This window comes from Pseudopodoces humilis, chromosome 10 (assembly GCF_049639895.1).
Source record: "Pseudopodoces humilis isolate 2021_Gansu_Grassland_sample_001 chromosome 10, ASM4963989v1, whole genome shotgun sequence".
NCBI lineage: Eukaryota > Metazoa > Chordata > Aves > Passeriformes > Paridae > Pseudopodoces > Pseudopodoces humilis.
In genome coordinates this window covers 6,386,806-6,403,986 of record NC_142209.1, presented here as the reverse complement: position 1 = coordinate 6,403,986, position 17,181 = coordinate 6,386,806, and the positions used below count along the sequence as shown (strand labels likewise).

Here is a 17,181-nt window from a genome sequence, read left to right as displayed (position 1 = left end):
TGGGTATTATTTTGATGAGTTAATAATTTTGATTAAAGTTCAACACAATTGTTTTTTAAAAGAGAAATTATTCACTGCAGGGAAGCTCCTTCCTTCCCAGAGAGCTTTCTGCTGTCCTGGACAAACAGAGCCATACCACTGAGACATGTGCAAGTTTAGGGAGTTACAAAGTCATGGTGCTCCCAGTTGTCCTTCCATCTCCCAAAGTCAAAGGGAGCTTTATAGCAGTTACTCTTGCATTTATAAAAGGAATCTGTGGCTAGCAATATGTTAATGAAATTGAGCTCTGTGCTTGGGTATGTAGAGTCTCTAGGTAGGTTTTCTTTTTTAAAAATTAAACAGAACAAACAGAATTTTGTTTTAATCTCCTCACATAAGGGTTGTTATGTTCACTAGCAGCTGGAGAAGGTGCTTGGCTGATTTTCCAAGTGTAAGGCATCCTGGATTAAGCACACAGTATCAGTCTGGGTACCTGTAAAGCCTCATTGGTCTTTTGCTGGAGAACACTCAGTAACCTTCCTTCCTGGCTTTATGTGGGATTTGGGTAAGGAATACTGCAGCCAGCACTGCACCAAGCTGCCCTAAGATGCTTCCCTCAGTACAACCAGCAGGACACATGGATCAACTCAGGACACGTGCAAGGATGGTTGAAGGGAAGCCCCTGTGAGGGCTTCAGGAGAGGGGAGCTATTGTGCTTTCCCCTGATAAGCACTTGTCCCTGGCACTTGTCCCCGTTTGCAACTGCAGCTCTGCTGCCATGGCCCGTGGCCCAGCCACTCCCTTGCACACAAGTGGGGCTCCCCCAACAGCCAAGCCCTTGTTTCCCTGGCCTTGCTGTGGCTGTCAAGCCACTGCCATCCTCCAGCATTTCCATGGACTGCTGGATGGGAACAGAACCCTGTCTCTGCTGTGGTCGTGCAGGATGTGCATGGCGGCTCCTTTCAGGTGGGTACAATTCCCTTTTCTTGAGCCCTGTCCATGAATGTGGTTCTGTCTCATGTGCCTTGCCAGCAGCTTTTGCACAGCCTACACTTCTGCACACTGGATGGATCAACTTGTTCAAAGCCTTATCACTGAGGCAATCTTTTCTGCCTATGGAAAGTGAGAATGAAATTGCCTAAATGAAGCAATTGTAGCAGCCTGGAAGGTTAAAACTTTCTTTCTGCTTGGAGTTGTTTTTGTAGCAAGAGTGCCATGATTGTGTTTGTGTCCTGTGTTTACTGGCATAGGAAAGAATGTGGGATTGGGATTTTTATGGCACTTACACCTTGATGTTTTTTTCATGAGCTATTCAAATGAATCATTCTTGGATTTTTAGTGCCTTCTTCCCATTGCAGTGTACCGGCTTGGGGACAGTCAGAGAGAGAATACTCCCTTGAGCATGGATTTAAAATTTGATGATCTTAGAGGGCAGATTCTTGTCAGCCCTGGTGCATCACCATCTCAGCACATCCAAGATCCAGCCTCTTGGATGGTCTGTTGTCCCTTTGGGTTAAGAGGGAGCACAGCTGTGTAGTAGGAAAACACATGAGTCATGATTGGAGGGCTGTGGGAGCTGCAGTTTTCCCTCCCTGCATCCAAACCAGGCCCTCTTCTCATAAAAATATTTTGAGTTTTATTTTGGGTGGACAGAAGTTTTTGAATGCAGTGTTCCAACTTAGTTTCTCAGGTGGAACACTTGATTCTTTAATTAAAACTTGTCAGAGGATGTTGTCTCAGCACTGAACAGCCTGACTTACAACTAATACTGATATTTTAGCACCCTGGTTTGTGACCAGCTGTGACAAATGCTATAAATCCTGGAGGCAGCAGTGAAGGTAGGGGTGGGATTTCACCTGGCTGATTTTTTTTTTTTTTTTGTTTGATCAATGTACGAGCTTGGAGAATTTGTGTGATGTCTTTGGATCTCCAAATATCTGCAGATGAAGAATAGTATCAATAGAGTGGCACTGAGTGTCAGTGTTTCGTGCCCCTCAGTGTGTTTAACAAACCTTCCTGCACTCATTGTAGCCAGGCAAAACTCTGAAAGGACAAATTCTGACATTTGGGCTCTGAACAGATCTGAAATCAAGCAGTTTTCAAGCTTCAAGGATAAATTAACTGATGAAGTTGATTTAGGTTTCTGTAGCTTTTGTTTTTGTTAAAGTGAATAGAGGAGATATTTCAGGCATTACTGTGGTATTAATCCTACATGTTTCAGGCATTGCTGTGGTGTTAATCCTACATGTTTCCCATAATTTCTCTAATCCCTGCATTTATGCAAAGTTCCTGTAAAGCTTCTCTGTTGACCAGTTTTCACAAACAAGCCCAAAGAAGTGTTGCTTGTCAAGCAAGGCTTGAGGATTTACTCCTGACTCTTCTCATCACAATTGCTTGTATGTATCAGTACCTTCTACAGCAGCATAATTACCTTTGAGAGAATCAACATTCTTATTCTTCCCTCCTTTGTTCTCAGAATGTACAACAGGATTTCAGCTGCTCAAGGCTGCAGTAGATAATCTTGGAGAGGGGACAATAAGCCTCTGTGGCTTTGTTTTCCCACAAGATAATAATCCTGATGCTCTGATATTGAAGACACAGCACTTCAAACCCAGAAGCATTTGGGAGTGGTTTTTTCACTCAGGTTTGCCAGGCAGCCACTCTGCTTCACGTTTTGAGGCCAAGGTGTCCCCAGGCCACCACACCATTCTTGGGAAGAGCTCCCATCTGGCAGAAGTGACCTTGCATAATAACCAGATATTCCAGAGCTCTGGTTGAACATTCCTGAAATATTTAGGGAGATCAGCATGATCTTGTCAGGAGTTTTTGTTCTTAATTGGTGCAAACATGGTGCTTTCTTTGTTGAGGTCTGTTTTGTTGTATATCCATGAAAAACCATCTTGATCATCCGTTTCTTAACAAAACAAAGGAACTAAAATGCTATTGGGGAGTGTTATCTCAGAATTTATCAATTTATCCAATGAGCTGCCTGTTGTTATGGTAAACTAAAGAAAAAGAATTCCCAACTGTTGGCCCTGCCACACACTGTCAGAGTCTTCCTATGTGCCACCTTACACTGCTCACAAGTGTAAAGGTAAGGGACGAGCACTTCTAATGTTAATGCACTTCTAAATCTTAGTGAACACCCAAGATCTCCAAGCATTCAGGCATAGTAAATTATTTAAAAATACTACTGCTAGATGCACGTGAAATGGGAAATGGATCAGAAAAGGATGGTTATTTTTTAAAGGTTATTTCTGGGTAAATCCTTTATGTTATTTTTTGTTTTCTTCAGACTTTCTCAAACAGACCACGTATGAAGTGGAGGCGTTCTTAGAGGCCATTCAGTTCTTCCGGCAGGAGAAAGGCCACTATGGCACATGGGAAATGGTAACTGGCAATGAAAAAGAGGTAAAAGAATATATTCCTGATGGGTTTTTTTGTTTTGGGTATGGCAGCTCTGATGATAGTCAAGATTATAAATTCTCTTGGCAAAAAAGGGCATCTTAAAAAAGAAAATTTAGTAGATAAAAATACCTGAAATCTTAAGACACCTCTTACTCATATGTAAGTGATAATTCTTTTTATTAAAAAACTTCTGAAACAGAATCTTGCATAGTAACACCATAATTACAATTAAAAACCAAAAATCTGTGTACTTCAGTTCTGCAGAAATGGAATGCAAAGCCCAAGGTCTTGAGCATCCAGCTTTGGAGCACTCATGGTAGCTGAGATTACCCCACAGTCCCACTAGCGTCATTATTTACACTCTGATTTATAATTTTTTTTTCCAAACACTGAGCACTCAGCAGCAAGTGTTTACTTGTTTACTTTAGTGCCAACTTCTGACTGTCTTCCTTGATGAAATCTGGCTTCCCTTTGGGAAAATGGAAGAAACCTCAAGGAGAATGGTTTGTTTTAAGGAACCAGATTATTGTTTTAGAAGAAGCCAATCTTTGAAATGCTGAAAAATGTGGAATGTGGAGAAAAATGTATAAACAGTGTCATTCCCACTGCCATCATGTCAGTGATAGAAGCTCCCTGCTAACATCTGATAATAAAATCTTTAAGTAGTTACATGAGGGTTTTTCTCTTCTCCCCTCCTCCCTCACGTTATGGAGTTATTATAGTGCTAGTTTCATTTTATGTTTTATTTTTCCTATTGCTTGCCAACAGCTTACTCATAACCCATATGCCTCAAGAGAGCTGTAATCAGAAGACATCCAGCCTAGTTCCACTATTATCTTCTTAGCAATAATTCATTCTCTAAGTATAGTGTGTTCTCATGGCCTGCTTAGACCAAACATAATAATTATTTTAGGCAAATATCCAAGCTAAGTGAGTGGTTTGAAGCAAGCAGGCTGAAATTTGTTGCTGTAAAAGTCCCTGCAGAATGCCAAGAAATGTATTTGCTGACACTTGTTTGGTGGTGGCCGAGTCCTCACAGTGTCAGCTCACACTGGGGCTACGGCATGGATGGAGTGGGAGCATAAGCCCAGGCACCTGAGGGAAGACCCACCAATGCCTTAAAAACGTTACCAGAGAACTCAAGATTCTTCACAATATAAAATTGTGGAATCGCAGAATATCCTGAGTTGGAAAGGACTCACAGAGACCATTCAGTTCAGCTCCTGGCCCTACACAGACACCCCAACAATCCCACCCTGTGCATCCCTGGGAGCATTGTCCAAACACTCCTGGAGCTCTGGCAGCCTTGGGGCCGTGCCCATTCCCTGGGGAGCCTGGGCAGTGCCCACCACCGTCAGGGGGAAGAACCTTTCCCTGACAGCCAAACTAACACTCCCCTGACACACCTTCATGCCTTTCCCTTGGCTTTGAAATCTATCTGATCTCATGTCACGTTTATTATTTGTGATAGTTTGTGTTATTCACGAGACTTATTTAAGGGAGACATTAGTTTAGGACCTGAATTAGTGAATTGCTTTTGACAGACATTTGAGTCAGTAGAGCTGAATGTGAAGTGCCGCTGTGGCATAATAACTGAACCTAAGTACTTAACTTAAATGAAACTACAATAAAAGTGTATCCATATTTGAGGGATATTAGAGATATATTAAAGTAGGGTATTGTGTGTTGTGTTCCTGTAGGGGCTGCTTATGCCCTGTTTTACACTGGGCTGCAGTCAGTCCTTTACTTGTGCTGCTCTAGTTCCTGCCATTTCCCTCTGCTGGTGTTGGTGCATGCCTCAGATCCCTTTAGCAGCTGAAATACATGAAGTGCAGTGTCTGGAAGAACTGATATGAATGAAAAAGCCCTTGCATGATGAAAATGGCAAGTTGGGGGTGTTTTTGCACTCTGTATTGTCTCAGCCAGCAGCTGGGTACAGCAGGGATGTGATCCTGAATGTGGATTGTGCTGGGCTGTTGGTGGAGCTTTTTCAGGCCAGAGACTGTCTATAAATAAAAACATGGAAAGGGAAGCCTAGACTGCCAAAATCAGATGTATATTGAGTCTTGCATATTTATTTGGTGCATTTGAGTTGGACAAGTAAGGAAGAAGATGCAGTTCAAATCTAGGCAGAGGGAGTGCAAAGCCTCTGTGGGTAATTCCTGGCAGCTGGGAGGGAAGCTGAGCTACTGTGTGATGCCTGCACACATCACTCTGTGCTGCAGTGCTCAGCCTTCAGGTAAAGAACAGGGTGTGAACTTGTCATTTTCATCTTCTGACCATACAGATCCTGAGCAATCTGGTGATGGAGGAACTGCTGCCTAACCTCCAGACAATGATGCTGCCTAAAATGAAGGGAAAGAGGAATGACAGGAAACGGGCCTGGTTTGGGGTAAGGACTGACACTTGGAGAGCAGCTGTTGCTCATAGCAGCTCTCTGTGGGTGCTGATTCTGATCTCTGCTTCTCAATTTGATTTGGGTCCAGATTGTAGAGGAAACCTATGGCTTAGTCCAGCAGCAGGTGGCAGAAGGATTAAGTACCTTGAAAGAAGAATGTAGAGAATTTTCAAAAACTCTTGAAGGGACCATTCGTTCAGACATGGATCAGATTCTGAACTCCAAGAACTTCTTAGCTGGAAAAATCAAAGGTTAGTAGAGGAGCAGCTGTGCTTTGGAGCAATTCTCCAATGTTTCCCATTGTGTTGTTCAAATTACCAGATGTGCTTGTTTTGAAATCCTTGTGTGTTTTGAGAAATCCAACTGGAGACACCAATTTTCAGAACACAAATGAGCCTCTGCTGCCTTTGATGGGAACTAATAGATGTGGCCACAGTGTCTGTGAAAATACCAGGTCTTCTCAAATTGGAGCTGAGAGGTTTTCAGTATCCTGATCAGAGTTCATTCTGCTTTCATTTTCACTTGCACTGTCTTAGGTAGTGAAGATACAGGTCACACAAGCATAATTAAAAGACCTGATCTCTTGGAATGCGCCACAAAACCAGATTCTGGTTATGTGACAAGTGCATAGGCTTACAAAGAATATTTAAGCCAAAGGGCTTCTTAGGTGGTTTTTAATTAATGTGAAGTAATCATAATTTTGTTATGAATATAAAAAGGAATGTAAATAGCAGGAAAAATGTTGTTGGTGTTGCTTAAGCTGGCAAATGAATAAATAAATAAGTAGCTTGTGATCATACTCAGAGCTGCTCTTTCCTCCACCCTCACAGTACTCCCAGTTGCCAGTGTTTGCTTAGGTGAGGCGTGAGACAAGTTTTCATTATCACTCATAAAGCTGTGAACTCCTTTCACACCCTCATCACCTCTGTGAAGGTGTGACTCCAGGGAAAAATATGAAACCATTGAATTAATTGTTAAGAGGTAAGTTCCAATCACTTCTTTCACTGTCTCTAAATGCAATTGTTGTCCTGTGTGACCCTTCAGCCAGTGTTTCTGAGCCTGTCCAGAAGTGCTGCACAGAGAATATCCAGCCATTTCTCACCTCCATCCTGGAGGAGCTCATGGGCCCCATCAGTTCTGGATTCACGGAAGTGCACTTGCTTTTTGATAAGGAAGTGAATGAAATCATCCAGGACTTCCAGAAGACCAATGACATGACCAGGCTAAAGGAGGTAAGACAAAACAGAGCTGGAGCCTTTATATCAGCACAAGAACCTTCTGGCTAGACCTTGGCTGGCAGCAGGATTTGCTTTCCTGGGTGAAAGCACATGAGCACTTGGTTTTGTCATTAAAAAGTCTTGTGGTATTTGTGCAACTGAACTGCAGATACCAGAATTTAGGTTAAAGCCGAATTGTTACATTCTCTATTAAAAATTCACCTCTGGTTGCTTTCTCTCGAAATCTACATGGGGCTGCAGAACGTGGATCAGCTCATGACCCTGCCCTTCAACTCAGTGAAAATGGAGCCCTGCTATCTGAAAGTGAACCTGCTCCAGGAGCTCCTGCAGGACCTCAAGAGTCGCTTCAAGGTCTATCACATCGATTCTGTGATTCAGAGAACACAGAACTTCATGCAAGAGGTACTATAAGATCCAGTTTTTCCTCCTGGGAGAACAGGTTAGGTTTGTCCTGCTAATCTGCTTCAAAGTTATCTTGAATTCTCAGCAGCCAAGGAAGTTATGTGTGTAAACTAGTGGGGTGGCTAAATTCACCTGATTCCCTGTCTTAAGGCTTGATTTTTCAGGAAGGGTCTTAAATGTGTTTTACCAGAATGGAATGTCTCCTCCTTGGTAGTTGATTTTCTTACTAATACAAAGTAAAGCGATTAATGTTAGAAACTTGGAGACAGACAGTGTCTCATATGTAGGTGCTTTATCCTGCCTCACTTTTCAGGGGAATGGTGGAGGTGATGATATTATTCCAGATGAAAACTCAACTCCACCTCTTTGTCCCCTTGTGTGTGTATTGGTATAGGCTATAAATCTACTTTGCCTGGATTCCTTGTGAATGCCTGGCCAGAAGTCTCTGAGATGGCCAGTGGACTGATTTCAGTTGCCAGATCACAAGGCACATTTGGCCCTAAATTGAACCCTGTGATTTTAATCTGTATTTGTGAAATTTACTAATCTGCTCAGTAATCTTGTGAAATGGAGCTGGTCCAGATCTCTGGAGTGGAAGTTCCGAATATGGAAAACAAGTGTCTAGGACAATGCTGGGATAAGGTTTTCCTAAAAGCAGCTCTTCTGAGTGTAGCCAGGACCAGCAGCCAAGGAATTACTCAGAAATAAAATTCTGATTTCATGTCTGGTTTTTCAAGGGGGTACCATTCCAAAATGCTGCCAAATAAAGTGTCTTTCACTCAGTGAAGACCGTGAGTCAAGACAAAGAAGTAGACAGAAAATAAACAGAAATAAACAGAAGTAAACAGAAAATAAATCCCATATAAAACAAGAGGTCATTTCTTTTCTGAACAGAACAAGAAATAAAATTAACAAGAAATAAGTTAAATTATAGCACGAGTTGTTGTAAACATGCTGTTATTGCGTCTTCCTCTTTAAAAGGCTAGTATTTTCCTCATAAAAATATTGTGTGGTTTCCCTTTTTGTCCATGGACGTTTATTTCATAAATAAGTAACATCAGACATGTCTGTGTTGGTGTAGGATTTATCTAAAATGTACTTCGGGTGGAGCAGGATTCATTGCCTTGGAAGCTTGGCATCCTCTAGTGGCCAATTTCAGGAAATCTGGGAGCACAATGCTCAACTGGTTGAAGGAATGGCCCCCTGCGTATCTCCCTGTACTTCTTCAATAAGAAATGTTAAAATTTGAATGGGAACAACAGAAGAAAAGGCAAAGCCTCATTAAATAGACTCAATTACTGCTTGCAGAGCTGTTTGTCTGAAATACCTTCAGAGTAGGGGGGTAATATTCTTAATGATAAGCTGAAAATATGGTAAATGCCAGCTTAGCATAATTCTGCTGAGAAATGATTGCACTTTGTGTGACTTCTGATGATGATTATTTGTATTAAAGGTACTGAAAATGCTGTGCATTATTATTAAATACTGTTTATTGATGATTAATGATAGAAGTCAACAGGAGCCTTCTTTTTAGGGACAATGAGTTTTGACTGTGGTCTGTATACACAGATAATCAGTTCTACATTTTGGCTCTGTCACCATCAGTTTGGGTGGTGACATGAAGTCAAATCTGTACAAGAAAACTGGGACAGCATGATAACGATACCACAGCTTTAATTTTATTTATTTATTGCAGCATTTTAGTGCTCTTCAGAGCACCTTCCCAGAAACACAATTTAAATTAACAGTTTGCAGGAATTTGATGTGACTGGTCTATAACAGATTTTTTTAACTACTCTTTTTAGCTGATGGAAAACGCAGTTTATACTTTTGAGCAGTTGTTCTCTCCAAGCCACCAGGCAGACTCGGCCAAGGTTGCAACAACCATTGAAAAAGTCAAGCTGAGAGTGCTGAAGGTAAATGTCATGTAGCACATTTGCAGGCTACTGTTTTGGAAACAATATATTTTATATGAATGTACCTCAGTAGTTGAAAGAATATAAGCTTTTACTATCCAGCTGAAAATACTGATTTGGTGGCACTTAGCAAAGCTGACCATTTGGGGGATAAAACTTAGTCTTGGGCAGACACTTATAAAAGTATTTGCACATGCAGATAAATCAGATTATTACTGCTGTGGATCTGGATAAGTAATTTTTAATTAACTTTATAATTAGCCTGCCACTGGGATTTGTTACTCTCAGAAAGGGCAATGCTGAAACACCTGAGGAGGGCAGTTGGGGGCTATTTCTAGTCTAAGAGTTAAAAGAAGCAAAAGAGATCCCAGAACAGTAGATTTTAGAGTGATTTTGTAGAAGCTGGACTAACCTGCTTGGCCATTCAAACCACTGTGCACCTGTGATGCAGCAGCTACAGGCTGACAGGAACCAGTTCCTGTGGGAGTGGTGAATAATCCCAGGCATGTGTGAGCTTGTTTCTTTCTGGTCTGTTTTGGCAGCAATACGATTATGACAGCAGCACCATCCGCAAGAAGATATTTCAAGAGGCACTGGTGCAGATTGCCTTGCCCACAATGCAGAAGACACTGGCTTCAACATGCAAACCAGTAGGTATCTGTGACTGAAAACCTCAAAAACTAATGATGAAAGGCAGGGGAGGAAAAGCATCTTGGCAGTAATTCCTTAACACTGTCAGGCAGATTTCTCTCAGAGAACTGTACAGATTTCCTGCCTACTCAGTGCTTAGATTTGCCAGTTCATGGGTTGGGTAGGTGTGGAGCCCAAGGAGGATTTCAGGACACAGGAACACTGTGTGTACACCTTGCTTTCTCAAAGGCAGTTGAAGTCCTTTGCTCATCCCTGGTTCATTCCTTCCCTAGAGATCTGAAGTCCCTGAAACTGAGTTCTTCTGTACAGCTGGGATGCAGGGATGAGCTGGGCCTTGTGTTCACTCCTCTGTAGCAGCACCCAGAGGCACATCCAGGACCGTGCCCAGCCTGTGCTTAACTCCTTCAGCAAGAGACAGCCCTTACTCTCAGTGGTGTTCAGTGCAAGGGTTGCACAACAGTCAGGAAATAATCATAGAGACCATCTCTGTTCCCCTAATTAGACAGGACACGTTTAGTCAGCAAATACCCATTTGCTGGAGGTGGTATCTGTGTGGCTGCAATAGGGTCTGGTTTGAATTCTGTTCATCTGAGCTCAGAAAAAATAGTCTGAACCCTCTGAAAGCCCTGGGCACCCTCCTGCCTTGTCCTGTGCCTGCTGAAAAGGGACTGCCCCAAGCCATCCTGGCCTCCTGCCCTTCTGTTTCCATGGATGTTCATCTGCTCCCCTTGGCTGTGAGCTCTCACCCTGTGTGCTGCTCTTGGTTACACGCAGCTTGTTTCAGTTTCAAAAACAAGTGTAAAACAAATTTTTTTGCCAAATTACCCTTGTGAGTCTTTGAGTGCGGATTTTTAAAAGTTACAACTTCCAAGAATATATTTAAAATCAGTCTCTTCTGTACATCACTCTCCTTTCCTTAGGATTCCCAAAGTAATAGTCTCTTGAGTGTCAGCAGTGCCTTCAAAACAGGGTGTTTGTGCACAGGGGCAAGCATTTTATCACCTGGAAGATGTGTGCAGACACCTCATGTCTCTGTCACAGAGGAAGCAATGGTGGTGCAAACTTTCACTAGCCCTTTCTGTCTACTTTCACTAGCCCTTTCTGTCTACTTTCACACCAGCCTTTTGTATTTGTGCTTCTACAGAAATGAGCAGCCAGCTCTAGAAGCCAAGGTGTGGCACAGCTGACAGGCCCTGCCAAGTCCTGACCTTTCACTTGAAAACCTTCAGTTGATATATGTACATGCCTCTTCTACAAGTGGGCAGAGGTCACTTAATTTACTTTTTATAGACCACCAAGCAGCTGCTTGATAATAATGATTCAGTTAGACAGCCTGTTGGGCATAAATCAGGGAGCTCAAAGTTATAAATAGGTTACACACCTATTAGAAAAACAAAACCAAACTCCGCATCTCCCTTGCACCGTGGATTTGCCTCCTTGGACAAACAACTTGTGAGGCATTTCCTCACCAGCTGTTTGTTTCAGCAGGCAGAGATCTGTAGTGCTTTTAACTGTGGTTGTACTGCAGGAACTCTGTTTGCTAAGTACATAATTGATTGTGGAACATAGCTCATGGAGTCATAGTTCAAACAGTGCACCCCAGGAGTTGTTTCAAGTCCTGCTCCATGGCATCTCCAAGCTATTTGGTTGCAGTAAGATTCAGAGTGCCTCAGTTTTCTCCATCTGTTCCTTTGTTCCCTACCTGCACAGGAGCTGCAGAGATATGAGCAGTACATTTTTGCTGATTACACAAGTGTGATCCAAGTAGAGAACGTATATGAAGAGATTTTATATCAGACACTGCTTGAAGAGGCCCTGAAAGGTGAGTAATATTCTTGAGGTGACAGGAATAACACTGCAGCCTGTGGCCTATGAGCTGTTCTTTCAGAGCTTCCCAGAGTCCTCACCTGGCTGCTCCTGTCCCGCTTTCTCCAACACTAGGTGGTTACATCCCTACAGTGTTTTTTCATTTGGCTCACTGAAGATGTGTTGCAAGCCCTAAAATCTGAGTTATGGAACAGCTTTACTAAACTCATGGAACTCAAGAGTGATGGCTTGGCACAAACCTTTTTCTCACAAAATGTAATTGTGGCAACTTCACTTGACCTCGATTCCCTGGGCCATGGAGGGAATTCTGTTCTTGTAAAGATTTGATGATGACTAAATGGCAAGACTATGCCAATTGCAAGACTAAGAGAATTGCAAAGACTAATGGCAATAGAGATTAATTTCCTCAAATGAAATGAACTGTTGGATGCAGTTTCCAGTACTCACTGATGCCAGTGCAGTACTCCTTGCAGATCTCTCTCCTTCTGTGTTAGAAAACAAAACTATTCTTAATAAATATTTTAGAGATATATATATAAATACTTATAAAATACTTGTATCTCTCTAAACGTGTCTGTCTGTCTATACCCTTGATAAAAGACAAGCAGATGTACTGCACAGAATATTTTCACAGACCATAGGCACTCCTGTTCCAGAACAGCAGTATAATAATTGTAACCATTGGTATATTCAATGTAAATCCTTCTGCAATGAAGCATTACCCTTGTGCATTGTGGGTCCTCTGCTTCAGAAATGCTTAGGTAAATACTAAGGTGCCATTATTCAAAAAATCCACATCCCCAGAAAAGAAATGTGAACTAAAAGGAAGCTGAAAATGAACATTGGTGTTGTCTTTAATATCAAAATGTACAACATAAATTCGGGAAAGCACTGTATGTTCTTCCCTGTGCCTCTGTCAGCCTTCCCAAAGCAGTTTGGTGTTTCTGTTTTATTCAGTGATCAAAGAAGCTGCTGTTTTGAGGAAGCACAACCTGTTTGAGGATAACCTGAATGTGCCTTGTGAGAGTGTGTCCAGCCTGGCGGAGCTGAGGACCCCCGTGGGATCAGCACAGGGCACCCCTGCCAAAGTGCCCACGGCTGCCCAAGCCGAGGGATTGGACACCGAGAGCCACAGGGACGAAATGCTTGTTGTGACAGGGAAAATTGTGTGGGAGAAGGATGCTGATGAGGGAAAGTCCCCAGACAAAGAGGCAGGCACCTCTGCTAGTGCAGGTGGTGATCAGGCCAGCAGGAAGGAAGCAGTGGCTGTTACAGACATTGGTGACAAACAGGGGTCCCCTTTGGTTGGCCACACTAAACAAGGAGTTGCAGAGGGAAAAAGTGCATTGGAGAATGAATCAGAGTGTGTAGTGAGCACTGAGAGAGAATTCAAGGCACAACAAAAAGCTGTGGAGGAAAAAGTTGCTTCTGGGACTGACACTGCAGTAAAAATTTTTGGAGCTAGCCCTAAAAAAGAACTTAAGGTACCTGAAGGAGCAGCAGAGGAAGAGGTGACTTCAGAGAGTCAAACAGTAACGGCTGCCGTGCCTGTCAGTGGCAGTGAGAAAGCAAGCACAGCACAGGAAAAAGTTTCTGAGATAAAGGTCACTTTCCCACCTGAGAATGTAACAGATACAGAAATTTTTGGAAGTGCGGAAAAGAAAAGCAAGTTAGAAAATGAAATTATGGAAAAATTATCTCAGAGTGAAAATGCAGTAGGAACAGGGTTTGAAGGGGTTAGTAAAAAAGAAAGTGGTGAGAGTACTGAGACAAAGATTGTTTCCCAGGATGAAAAGACAGGGAAGGCAGGGTTTGGGGATTGTCCTGAAAAAGAAAGCCAGTCGCAAGAAAAGAGTTGTAAATCCCCCGATGATGTGAATGAGATAAGGAGTTTGTTGATGCTAACAGTTGAGATCCCAGCAGATACTCCAGCTGAGAACATCAAGGAGGTCTGTGAGAGCGAGCTGCTGAAGTTGCCGGAGCACCATAATGGTAACTACGAGTTGAGCAAAGTGGCTGTGGCAGAAATTCAGGTAAGCCAGAAGATGAGGAGTGAAGATGCAGCAGCATGTGTGAAGTTCAAGGAGGAGCAACCGTCCTCAGCCAGCGTGGGGCTAGATGGTACGAGTGCAGAGAGCGTGCCTAGGGGGGCACAAGCACCATGGCTGGTGGAGAGCTCGACTCCGCCTCAGGAGGCAAAGGCAGAGGTGGAGATCAAGCCAAGTGTGTGGTACGCGGGTGCGGGAGGTGGGAGGTTGCAGCCAGAGGAACACACGGGAAATGCGGTGGAAGACAAAAGGCCGTATGGGGAGGAAGGCACAGGGAACAGCAACGCTGTCTCGGAGGAGTCTGGGACACAGAGCTCCTTTCGGAGCCCTGCTGCACATGCAGCTACGAGGGACGTGCCCATCTTGGATAGAGCAAACCCGGGCCCAGGACTGCTGGAGCCGGTCTCTCTGGTGCCGCAGCAGCGCCGGGGGCAGCCCAGGGCTGAGCGCACGGCAGACACAGAGCCTGGGGGACGACAGGGGGAGCCAGATCAGTCATCTTCACACGCAGGAATTCAAAGCACAAGAGGAAAAGCGATTCTCCCAGAAGAACACCGAGAAGATGGTTCTGCACAGCAAAACTCTGAGGAGTAGAAAGCAGCTTTCAGCCCAGCCCTGCAGTAATCCCTGCGGAATTGTTAATACTTATTCATGTCGGGGCGGGAGGAAATGCGCTTTGTTGTGGTGTCCCCAGCTCCTGCAGGTTTTCCAGGAATCCCTTCCTGAGGGATGGGTGATGAGTTTCCTTTTGCTTAAAACGAGATTGCTGCTGAGGAACTTCATCTGTCACTTCAAATCTGCTCCGTTTTAAAGCTAGAGAAAAAGTCTGAAAATGTGACCATTGAATGCTTCCAATGCCCAGCTATCATCAGCTTATTTTAACAACTTAGCTGTTCTTAGGGATCCTCCTGGTTTTTAAATGCATGGTTTTGACAAGTACTGCTATGATTCTGGTGGTTGGTATATACATTCTCGAGGATGCTTTTAGAATTTGCATGCAGTATACAGGAAATAAAAACATTTTTTAGTAGCAAACAGAACCAAATAGTTGAGATAGTAGATTGCTGAAAAGTCACACTGTGCAAACTCTGCAAACTAGTTACTTAATTATTTTCAAGTTTCGGCAGATACCAAAGACAAGCAAATATTCGGATTTTTAATTTTTTTTTTTTTCTCTTATTGCTGTATTTAAAAAGGGGAAAGTATGGGAGCAGGTTTCTCAGTCCCACTCTGCACTTCAGGGTTATTTAGCCTTCCAGAGCACTTTATGGCTATATTGTTTTGTTTTATGGAAGGGAGAGAAGAGAATGTTTACAATAACTATAACAATTAGGCAGCATTTCTCTGGTTTAAATCCCACCATAAAATAGATTCACTTACAGCTATTTCATACGGAAGATTGAGTCCTGCCATTCCTATTCACACTGAGTTACTTAGGTCTGTAGACCTTTTTAAGGTGTGGAAGTCATGTAATAAGTGGCAACAATTGTGAAATATCGGAATCATTGCTTATAATTTCCAATGTAGATGTTAACTGAAGTGGCAGGCAGCCAGAGGTTGTTTTACATATGCTTAGATTTTGGAGGGCAGAATCACATTACAAAAGCTGTTACTAAAATGAGATGGTTGCTTTCATACACATGGTCTGTATCAAACCGTGATATTGGTGCAGAGTTGCTTAAATGTGTTCTTTGCATCTCAGTTTGCACAGAAAAGTTTGGAGATGCAACCCAGTATTTTAGTAAATTGGCCTTTCAAATGCAAAACCTCACTTTAGAGGTCAGTTTAAGGCACCTTGAACTTCTGGCCCGGTGTTTTGAGCCTGTTTCTGAATGTCATACATTACAGGACAGCAAAGATTAATTATAATTGCAGCATGGACTGCTGGATTTATGCCCATAAAGACATGGGAAGAAATAACAAAGTCCCGGGAGCATAATATGTGTTAACATTTAACTTCAGCAAACTGTGCAAAGTCTTTTAATGCTATCAAAATATTCTCTAATGCTAATAGAAAATTTACACTAGAGGAACAGGCAAATATTACTGTGTGAGGAAGGAACTTTGTTGAGTAACGGGATTAACTGCTCTGTCACTGCAGTAAAATAAATGCAGTTTCTTTTTATTCCAGAAGCCATGCTGTGGTATGGAAACATGAAGGTCATAGATGTTTTCCTTGCAGAAGTAATTTAACTCATTTCCTCATTATATTTCATGCAAAAATACTAATTTGTAAACATACAAACTACTGCTAGCCAATTATTTTTTTACAAATCATTGGTTATTTCAGTGTCAGCTGCTTCACTTTTACAAATCATTAACTACTTTTAATTGGTACTGAATGTTAAGTGACTTCATATTTATAAAGTGCTCGAGTTAAGCAGCAGCAAACAGCCTTTTTAAACTAAAATTAGGGAACATGATGGGTTTTTAATACTTCTTTTGTATGAAAGACAGCACGGCAGCAAAAAAGACTGCAGCCTCCTGCAAAAGGGAACACATTCATTCTACTATGTATCTATCTATCTACTATCTGTACAGAGAGCATTTTGCATAAGTATTCCCATAATGGTAATTTTGGAGTTATTTCTGTGGCAGGCCTAGATCTGGGTAATATTTTCCTGTCATGTGAGTTGCACTTCTGAATGCAGATGCTCAGATGTTTTCACCAGTGAGATGGGTAGGGATGGGAGGATTCAGCTTGTACATTGCCTGGTTCTGCAATTTAAATTGCAGTTCCTCATGGCCAGGGTACTTTTTTCCCGGTTTGGGGGATTTTCTGCCCGTTTGCAAATGGATAAAGTAGTGCTTTTTTAGTCTCTACCACAGTTGGTTAGAAGCAACAGCTTGGTTAGAAGAGCTCAGCAATCTGCAAGGTTACGTGGGACCACTGATCGGAAATGGTAATAATGCACCCATTCCGTCGTTTTTATTGTTTTCTTGCAGCTCACAAACTGGGAACCGTAATAAATCGCCTCTTATGGCCCATGGCCGAGAGTCGGGTGTCCTGATGGGAGCGGGCTGGGGTGTGGCATTCCGTCGGGTTTTCAGTGTTAAAAGCAAGGACATAAAACACATTGTATTTGCTTGGAACTTTGTACAGACGCTTGTCATGGAAATAAAGACGCTCTTCCCTTCCTTTGCTGGGAGGCTGCTTTTGTGAGTGTGAGATAATTTGGGGGGTTTTATTAAAGAAATAGTCCTCGTGAAGCTGGGAATGACAGAGGTGTTTCCTTCCATTGCTGGAGGGGAGCCTGCGGGAAACACCGAGAGGGAGTTTTTACGGGAGCACGAAGTGACAGCGTGAGGGGGAA

At 42.7% G+C, this 17,181-nt stretch overlaps 1 protein-coding gene across 1 annotated transcript in view; it reads left to right on the top strand.

Moving 5' to 3' along the window:
• NIBAN1 (niban apoptosis regulator 1) overlaps window positions 1-17,009 on the top strand; it is a 55,987-nt gene extending 38,978 nt beyond the window's left edge. Inside the window, exons 6-14 of the mRNA XM_005531321.3 lie at window positions 3,275-3,390; window positions 5,675-5,779; window positions 5,874-6,036; window positions 6,830-7,017; window positions 7,264-7,425; window positions 9,231-9,341; window positions 9,884-9,991; window positions 11,703-11,814; window positions 12,777-17,009. Of these exons, the coding sequence (XP_005531378.2) occupies window positions 3,275-3,390; window positions 5,675-5,779; window positions 5,874-6,036; window positions 6,830-7,017; window positions 7,264-7,425; window positions 9,231-9,341; window positions 9,884-9,991; window positions 11,703-11,814; window positions 12,777-14,461 (2,750 nt within the window). The 3' untranslated portion in view covers window positions 14,462-17,009. The remainder of the gene's footprint in view (window positions 1-3,274; window positions 3,391-5,674; window positions 5,780-5,873; window positions 6,037-6,829; window positions 7,018-7,263; window positions 7,426-9,230; window positions 9,342-9,883; window positions 9,992-11,702; window positions 11,815-12,776) is intronic.
• Window positions 17,010-17,181: the final 172 nt, after the last annotated feature.